A 9,307-nucleotide genomic window follows, 5' to 3' on the forward strand; every position below is an offset into this window, starting at 1 on the left:
ATTCATGTCCGCAGGGTATACTGGGAGACATCAATGCCCTCCCATCCTGTACAGGCGATGTCGTATCTGCAGGGGAGGCATTCATGTCCGCCATTGTATATACAACAGACCTTAGAGTCACAGCCTTCCAGTGAATACAAAGATTTAATTTAAGTACATTGTGGCACGTATTCACCAGTGGCTGGACATTAGATCATAAGAGTCGTCTCGGCATGTTGGACCATTCAACCAGATATTTATAGATATTTATATTTAGCGGTTAACCGAGTAACGTTGTTACGCTGTAAAGAGTCATGTAAGTCGTATTTAATAAATAACATGTTACACGCGCGACAGTTTACATACGACACTGTGCGACATTAATTAACCCTCATGAGGTTCTACTTAGCTTGACCTTTGCACGAGAATAAGATACAATAATTAAATTAATCTCGTTTTCAACTTCTGAATTGTCACATCACCACCTTTAGGTTAATTCTTATTTTTACACTAAATCACGTGTATTTACATCTTCACTCGCTTCTTATGTACACCGATTGTATTTACATTTTCATTGAAGGCCAATTATTCGTGATCCCAGCTGATTAAGAGCTTCCGTAAAGCTTCGAGAGGTTTTCTTGGCGGCATTAATTGGTAGCTGTTGAAAGAAAAACATATACTTATGTTTGAAATTTCAAAGGAGATTCTACATATTGTATGTGCTTATGTTCAGTGCATATGATATGAGTTCTCTGACCATTGAAAATAGGAATTGACATGAGAAACCGTACATTAGAACATGAACTCGAGGGACAGGTGGAATTAGTATAGTTGTTCCTTTCATGCAAACGCGAATTGATACTTACGTCTACCACGGAGTTTAGGAAATTACTAAATCCTTCGAAACCGTTTACAAGAGCTCTGCCGATTCCTGAAAATCTGTCGCCGGAATTCCCGTATTTTTCTTCCTCGCGAATTCTGTCAACTAAGGGCACGGGTTTGAGAATGCTTTCCAAGACCGCAGAAACTGAATTGGACTTTCGTCGTTCTAGGATGGCTTGCTCGCTCTCTTTCTCTAGTTTGACAGTTTCACGGGTCCTAGGTGGCAGATTGCTCGTAATGACATCTCGACCTTCTGACAGAATGTCTCCTTTGGCAGCGATCGCAGAAATGACCGTGTTCTGCACCTCGCTGGCAGCTTCCTTTAAAAAATTCAGTAGCCATTACAGGTTTATTTTTGTTATGCTAAAATGATTACATATTGCAAATCAGGAACTACGGTAACTTTTGTGCAATATTTGCGCCAAGCCGCGATAATTATGCGAACAGGTGATCGTGATATCTTTTACGGTCAGTTATTCAGTAAAAGTACTTTCCAGTAAATCTGCTATGTTCCATGCAATTAGTGATGTTACATCGTTCTAATTTGATTTTCTTTTATGAAAGGTTCCGTTAAATCCGGTTGTTAGTAACTTGCACGACTCCTGTAATGACGCGTGATTGGCATCAAGACTTGTTTGGTGTCAATGATGTCTTTTGTGGTAACACATGGGTATACATTACCCAGTGTCATTATTGCAGATTGCGTACTCGTATAAAGGAAGGGTAGGAGAAATAAAATTGTGATTTGAATTTAATAATAATATTTCGAAGATTCGTTTTAACATCCGCAACTTTGTGGATGTTACAGCACTATTTAATGAGTGCCTTGATAGGTGATTGATATCGTTATCGTTATTCTTAAGGAATAAATTTTCAAGTTATGAAAATGAATGAAAAATACAATAGTTTTACTATTGTTTTATCAATTGGTTATACAGCATTTAACGATTCCATAACTTGTTGAGGAATGAAACACATTTGGAAGATGAAAAAAATAGTGTCTGGTACTTTTAACAGTAAATGCATTTGTTTTGTCAGTATTTTTAATTTCGAACGGTATATTTTTATTTTTTATAGCCATTGATATGTAAGTAGCGTATTGTAGTCTAAGACTTACAAAACAGTATGAAAGTGAGTGTATAAATTACAGTTTTAATTTCTTATCTAAAATTATGTTGGCATCAGGGTAACAATTAAGTTAGGGTTAATAAATTGTACTGCAAGTTTGTTCACGTTTGGGTTTCAATATTTAATATTTTGTGGAAAGGTTTAGTGTTTTGTCCATTTTAAATATATTTTTTTTCAGTCATTAGTTTGGAAAATTAATTATGCTTTGTGATTTTCAGATCTTTTTTTATCTGTTAGAATACGCGTTAATAACTGTTGAGATACGTTCTCCTTTTTTCGTAAGTAGGCAAAACAAATGTTTCTATTTTGTGGGCTGTAAATTAGCTCTTATTATGCAGTACTTTCATTTGAAAGCTTGACGCTTCTTACCGAGTGCACAACTCTCTAATACTATGTACGCTGCAATGTATGCTGCTATATTGCTTGTAAAAATAATTCAGTTTTTGGGTACTATGTGAATATAAATTGAAGATATGTTTTATTTTGTGGATTAGAGAAATAGGTTACTTGTTGGTAGGTTGTCAAATCAATTTTTCATATTTTGTGTAATCGAACCGTATATTGAAAGTTATTCCCGGTTAGCAATTAAATATTCTTATTTCACTTGTTCTAATTAAACTCACTTAATCGTTTATATCTGGAAATATAGTGAAGTTAGAGAGCTTAACGATATTTGAAATGGAATTCGGTGTCAATCGTTTGGGAGCTACTTCTGATTTATTGTATTACGATTGAATAATTAGACTATTGGGTATGATAAATTTTTGTCAAACAAAATCGGTGTTATACATCTTTGTGTCGTTATGTTAATTACCTCGACTCGGTTGGCAATGATGTTTCTGGCCATCGAGGCCGAATTGACTAATCTCCCTCTGCCAAACCTCATTGCGTCCATGATTCTCCCTAATATTTCCTACAAAAACCGAAAACAATTTTGACTGGTTGTTTAATTATTTTTTTTTTAAATTAGCCTCTCGTTTTGCCAAAAATTGATCTTTAAAAATCCATTACCCGAATTTTTCAGTACAACAATTGATTTATACATTCATATGCATTTACATATATTTAAAGGTCACTTTTAAGCATAACACTGATTACGTTCCACATTTGTTAAAATAAATAATGATTCGCATTTTCTTGACAAGTCTCCGTCTGGTTTCTGTCTTTTAAATATAAAATGATGTGATTTGTTTTAATTTTGCCGGTGAATGATTCAAAAGTTATTATTTGTGCGAAATTGTAGAAGTCAGTGGTTTTAGTTTTACATCCTTATGAGCCATATACTGGTAATAACAAATTAAATTCTTTTTTTTTTAAATATGTCGTATAGAATATAAAACAAAAAATAAGTCTCTCAGCTCTTACATTTATCGATAGAGTAGAATTTTCAAGCTACATTGAGGGAAGGCGTGTGCAAATGTTGAGCACTTTCACCGGTGGCATTGTATCTCATTATAATATGAAAGTGTACTTGACCACGAATTGAATACCGATATTAACGTAAGGAAAACTAAATTCACCGAACCAAATGGCAATTGTGCAAGCAAGTTTACGCAGTGAGAATTGTTTTTCAAAAATTCATTTAATTCATAATTCCAGTTAGAGACATTTAATTTTTTTCTGGGTACATTGTAGGATATTAATTAATTTGATTATTTATTTTCAACTCACCTTTCCTTGTTGCAGTCTTGTTGGAACTCTTACAGAAATTGCTTCGAGAGTATGATTTTTTGGGATCAGGTCGAATTTAGTTGGCTCTTCCGACGGTCTACCAATTACGTAACATCCGCAAAAAATTAAGAGTACCACCGACCCGTGAAGTAACATTGTTGCATGTAATTTTAGCTTGATTGATAATTGACGTGGAAAATTCTTCTCAGTTGTCACTAAGAAGGGAGTGATGAACTCTAAAAGGAGATCATGCTCATTAATAATAATCTTATGCGGTAGAACGTCTGTAACTTTAGACTTTAACTATGATTATGATTATTATTGGTTAGAAAGGCTGGAAGGCGGCCTTGATTGCATTCAAAGTACACCTAGTAATGTAATTATTTAATGAGAACAATTGCGCCACTCGAGAAGAGAAAGGTGACGCTGGATGCAGCACAGGTTTCTTTACGTTTTGACATAAAAAACAGCAAAGTTAAGCAATAATAAATAAAACGTGGGCCCGCCCTAGTAGCACAAAATATTTCTCCTATATTTTCTATATATTTAACGAATATATTACATTTTGTTAATATTTACCAGACATTTGAAACATTTGCAAAACGTTTACTTTAGAATATTATCTCAATAATATTTATATAATATTACCTCCATGTGATTTCATAATATTTTTCTACTAGATATACAAAACATTTCGATTCATTTTAATACAAGTATTTTTTAAATATTATCTTCCGAATACATTGTAAACGTTTTAAAAATATTTAAAATCAAAATCACATGTTTTGCTCCCATAATGAAATAGCGGAACGAAAGTATTAAAATAATTTCTCGTGTTTTCTGATACTAAATGAAGTGTCCGATAATAGTCGTGAAGTAAAAAATGTATTTTTATTATATGTTCATAAATTAAAAAAATATTATTTCTATATATGTTGATAAATTATTGAAACTAAATAGGTCAATGAGATATTCAACAAATATTTCAGATATCTTCAAATGAAATCAACAAGAAACCTTAAAAAATCTGTCGCTTGAGATATTTAGCAAAGATGACAAACAAATATTTATAAATTATTCTATGCTACTAGGGCTAACCGGATAATCAGAACCATTGGCATGGTGTACGAAAGTTCTATTCAAAAGAGAGTAAATTTCGACCTAATCATTCAACATAATGAATGTTTGATGTAATATAGAAGGTAATGAAAAGGCCCAAACTGTGGGTATTGCAGTATTCCCACTGCGTGATATTAAAAGATAGATATTAACACTTCCCTAAGAATGAAGATATAGGTGAATGAATTAATATTGTATTTTTCCAAATTAAATTCAATGTTGAATGTAAATTATTTCTTTGACTATTGGTAGATATACCGGTTTCGTCTTTCATACCTTTTTCTGGCTGAGTTTACTCCCTGTTTTTCTGCAAAGGGTTGAACAAGGGCGTTTTCGTTAATCAGGTAATAAATACCCTATGTTCTGACTCATAAATTATATGGATAGTTCTTAGATTCTCAGTTTGCCCGTTGGTTTCTTTTCGTTAATCAGGTAATAAATACCCTACGTTCTGACTTATAAATGATATGGATAGTTCTTAGATTCTCAGCTTTCCCGTTGGTTTCTTTTCGTTAATCAGGTAATGAATACCCTATGTTCTGACTCATAAATGATATGGATAGTTCTTAGATTCTCAGCTTGCCCGTTGGTTTCTTTTCGTTAATCAGGGAATAAATACCCTACGTTCTGACTCATAAATTATATAGATAGTTCTTAGATTCTCAGCTTGTCCGTTCGTTTCTTTAGCGAATCTGTTACCAAAATGGCGGCCGCGCGTTTTGCCGAAGACAAGGATTGGCAGGCTTACCAATGCCGGGAATCACTTTAGTGCGGCCGGTGGATTCACCGAGCAGCGTTCAACTGATTCTGTTAGCCTGCCTGGAACTTGACTTCAGCTTACGACATCCTGTTGCTTTCACTTTCGATTAGTTTCTTCACGGCGAAGTATCTGCGGACGTCACATTTGTCGGTTCACCGTTGACCGCAAAACTCAAAATTTCATAATGGATCGATCTTTCGAACTGTCGATGATTAGTTGTTACCTTCAAGGCTTAAGGTGAAGAGAAACCCCCTTCAAATCAGTCGATTCGAATACACTTTCTTTTACAGGGTATTATACCAAACTGTCCGAGACTTTGACACATCACTCCTGATCATCTAAGAATTGTTCTGACATATTTAAAATTTGGAAAAAATTTTATGCTAATATGTATATAATAATTTTATGCTTCTATGCTAAAACGATGGGAATACGAGGTGTCGGAGTGAAAATTTAATTGACCTGGAAATCACAGATGGCGCAGGGTGTCCTTCTGCAGTCAATTAGGGCCTCAGAAAGCACGAATCCAGAGGATTTCTAGAGTTTTACTTCGATTTCTTTATAATTATTGTACGAAAACGACAGGTGGAGTATGCCATTTGGTACAATACCCAATATAATTCGACACAGCTATCAATATAAAAACAAACGTCGGCAGGCGTAGGCATTTAAAAAAATCTTCTTTATCGACGTCGATCAAGTTCCTCGACGTGTTTCACTTCACCTTAAGACTTAACGAAACACGAGGTGATACCAAGAGATTTACGTGTCTACGAATGACGAAAGCTCAATCATATTCTCTGCTAACAATAAGTGGTACACGGATCAGTTTTTCATTTTTTTTTCAATAACAATAGAAGGGGTAAACGCCTAATACGGATAAATGAAGGTTTACGGTTTCAATAAGAAAGTGAAAAGGATGTATTTCTAAGGCTTACAACAAATAATACATATGTGTCATATACAGGGTGTCTCATTGTTTCGTAGGCTTAAGACTACCAATCTGGGCTCGGAATAAGTAAGACTGATCTATTATTTTAACAAAATATTTAGTATTAATTCAAGTATAAATATTGAGGTAATTATCACCGTTCTAATGTATTAAGGGGCATCGAAGCTACAGATCTTATTTCATGTTCATTAATTGAATAAACTCATTACTGAATTTAGTATTGAATGTCCTACAAAGCATTTAACTTATTCTGTACATCGGTTGTCATTCAGTATTCAATTAGGACTATCTATTTATTTTAAACTTGATTGACGACAATAGCATAGCAATAAGGCAATTCAATAATTATATTCATTTATAGTAGCTTATTTTGATATTGTACGTGATATTATAAACCTATAATATATCATATGTGAGTAACGACATATTCAGGTATGAATTTAATATAAATTTCATCTTTCACTACAATACATAGGCATTAAACATTTAAAATCTAAAACAGTGAAAATGCTAAGTTTCTTTTAAGTACCTATAATACTTATAAAAATGAAGTAAAAAGAAAAATTTTATCTTCCTATAATTCAACTTATTCTGCGAAAGGTTTTTTAATTTAGTGATTCTTCATTTAAATATATATTCTGACATGAAATCGTGAAATATGTGCTCTAATTTGTTAACACACGCAATTTACGAAGCATTATTTCTTTTTTTACCAAATCTATGTAATGCACATCTAAAGAGACGCGGCAAGTGTGGCAAAAGAAAAAATTCGGTTAACGAATGGTTTTCAAATCCTTGGGTAATTATAAATAGTACTTTAATATTTTAATTTCTTTCCTTTTGCGTTTTACTGCCAATAAAAACTGAATTTCTTTGTTTTTGCATTTTACTGTCAATTAAAATTGAATGTCTTTCCTTATGCATTTTACTGCCAGTAAAAGGACTGAAAACAACTTCGGACAATAACATCCTAATCACGTACCTGAATTACGTGAAGGCATGTCCCTGAAAAACGTGCCTTGGGTACTTAATTGCTTGCTGATTTATCAAAAATAAAGTTTGCAAAACGGACAGCACCTCAGGGCTAATTTCGACTAGGAAGTGTCCGAATTTATTGAAAGTAAATTTGAGTCTTCCTTTTTTGCATGCCGTCATGTCAAATCGTAAANGTTTATAAATTATTGAAACTAAATATGTCATTGAGATTTTCAAGAAATATTTCAAATATCTTCGAATGAAATCTACAAGAAATCTTAAAAAATCTGTCACTTGAGATATTTAACAAAGATTACAAAGAAATATTTAGAAATTATTCTATGCTACTAGGATTGATGTCATTATTGGACGGAATTATAAGAACTTTTAGTGTCCATACTGATGCGGTGATTGCAATGCCGGCAGAGAAATGCGTTCTTTGAGAATTATCGTTGTAGGTTATGCGACCGTCAAAACTATACAACAAAACGCATTTTAACCCGCATTATTTCTCAACAGTTGATTAACTGCAGTTAAGGTGGATATTGGAATCTGCAACAGAACATAAAACATTTGTATGAGTCAGGGTAATTACTTTACTTATGACCTAAACATTTAATTGTAAAAGAAATAACATATGGGTTCTATTTTTGCCCGGTACTAAAAACTTTACTTTGATTTATCGTCCAACTACTAGAAATTAAATTTGTGGATTAAAAATTATGTACTGAAATACATTGTATTATCTTAATATAATCAGTATGTAGTTACACTTCTTTAAAAAAGTTGTGCTATTAAGACATGATATTAAGAAGCTACACAATACTTTCATAGCGAAATTGAAATGCCGTACTCCTTTATATCGTTACATAGGTATGCTTAATCAATTCCATGAGATAACATGTATTTCTTTCGAAAACATAAATACTGGAAGTACGGCCTTGGTCAATTACAAATATAAGTAACAGGAATTAAAGAGTGAATTGCTTTTTAAAGAATAGTAAGAAAATTCTGGAGCATCATTTACTCTATTATCGTTTTAAAAGAAATGTAGGTGCAAAAACGAAACATTAAATGATATTACATGAATCTATTAATCTATACATGGCAATTCACTTGTTTACTGGATTAATTTACATAAGTCATGTTTAAGGGAAGTGAAGCGACGATACATTTATTCTTATACATAATACATTCAGTCTCATAAGACTGAAATAGAATGAAAAAAAAAGAAAAGAAAACTTATATAGATTAAAAATTTGATTAGGATAATTTATAGACTTACGTTAAAAATGTCGTCAAATAATGATGGATTTTTATGAGTTTTCACAACAGTGCCTACATCTGATTGCGTCTGTGCTCCAGTTTGAGCGTAAATTCCACCTGCAAGACCTGCAGAAGCGGATGGTGCACCACTCTGTACCTCGGTGTCACTAACAACTACAGGGTGATAAACAATCTTTCTAGCAGGTCCTAATCGCAACCTTTTCCTGTACCAACGAGGTGGATGTCTCCCATGAAAGATAGTATCAACTTCCGCATCTGCAAACAAGAAACATTTGTAAGTGTCAAAAAATTTTTCGAATTAATCACATACTTCTGATCCCGAATTATTAATAACTCATTTTTTACCCTCTCTTTCGAATGTCCCCTAGTAGCATAGAATAATTTCTAAATATTTCTTTGTGATCTTTGCTAAATATCTCGAGCGACAGATTTTTTAAGATTTCTTGTAGATTTCATTCGAAGATATTTGAAATATTTCTTGAAAATCTCAATGACATATTTAGTTTCAATCATTTCAAAACGTATGGAGAAATTATATTTTTTAACTAGTGAAC

The 9,307-nt window shown here is 33.0% G+C and overlaps 2 protein-coding genes across 2 annotated transcripts; both read right to left on the minus strand.

Moving 5' to 3' along the window:
* Positions 1 to 21: 21 nt before the first annotated feature.
* LOC105703811 lies at positions 22 to 7,492 on the minus strand. The gene is made up of 5 exons (XM_023432110.1): positions 7,474 to 7,492; positions 3,661 to 3,896; positions 2,804 to 2,902; positions 846 to 1,181; positions 22 to 637 (listed from the first exon to the last, which is right to left on the minus strand). Exons 1-5 carry the CDS (start codon positions 7,490 to 7,492, stop codon positions 551 to 553), a joined length of 777 nt encoding a protein of 258 aa, XP_023287878.1. The 3' UTR covers positions 22 to 550.
* A 245-nt stretch (positions 7,493 to 7,737) lies between these two features.
* Positions 7,738 to 9,008, minus strand: LOC105703931 (the record flags this gene model as incomplete). The annotated part of the gene is given in 2 exon segments (XM_023432111.1): positions 7,738 to 8,018; positions 8,752 to 9,008. Coding segments are annotated over 2 exon segments (314 nt in total), but the record flags the coding sequence as incomplete, so codon positions are not given.
* Positions 9,009 to 9,307: the final 299 nt, after the last annotated feature.

Source organism: Orussus abietinus, unplaced genomic scaffold (assembly GCF_000612105.2).
Source record: "Orussus abietinus isolate OABI.00-Male unplaced genomic scaffold, Oabi_2.0 scaffold237, whole genome shotgun sequence".
Taxonomy (NCBI): domain Eukaryota; kingdom Metazoa; phylum Arthropoda; class Insecta; order Hymenoptera; family Orussidae; genus Orussus; species Orussus abietinus.

Excerpts from the sequence above, each read along its gene's own strand:
- LOC105703811 (XM_023432110.1), bottom strand. Across the intron at positions 1,182-2,803 it reads TCATTGCCAACCGAGTCGAG|GAAGCTGCCAGCGAGGTGCA; the intron begins GTAATTAACATA and ends AATTTTTTAAAG. Across the intron at positions 638-845 it reads TCCTAAACTCCGTGGTAGAC|CTACCAATTAATGCCGCCAA; the intron begins GTAAGTATCAAT and ends TTCTTTCAACAG.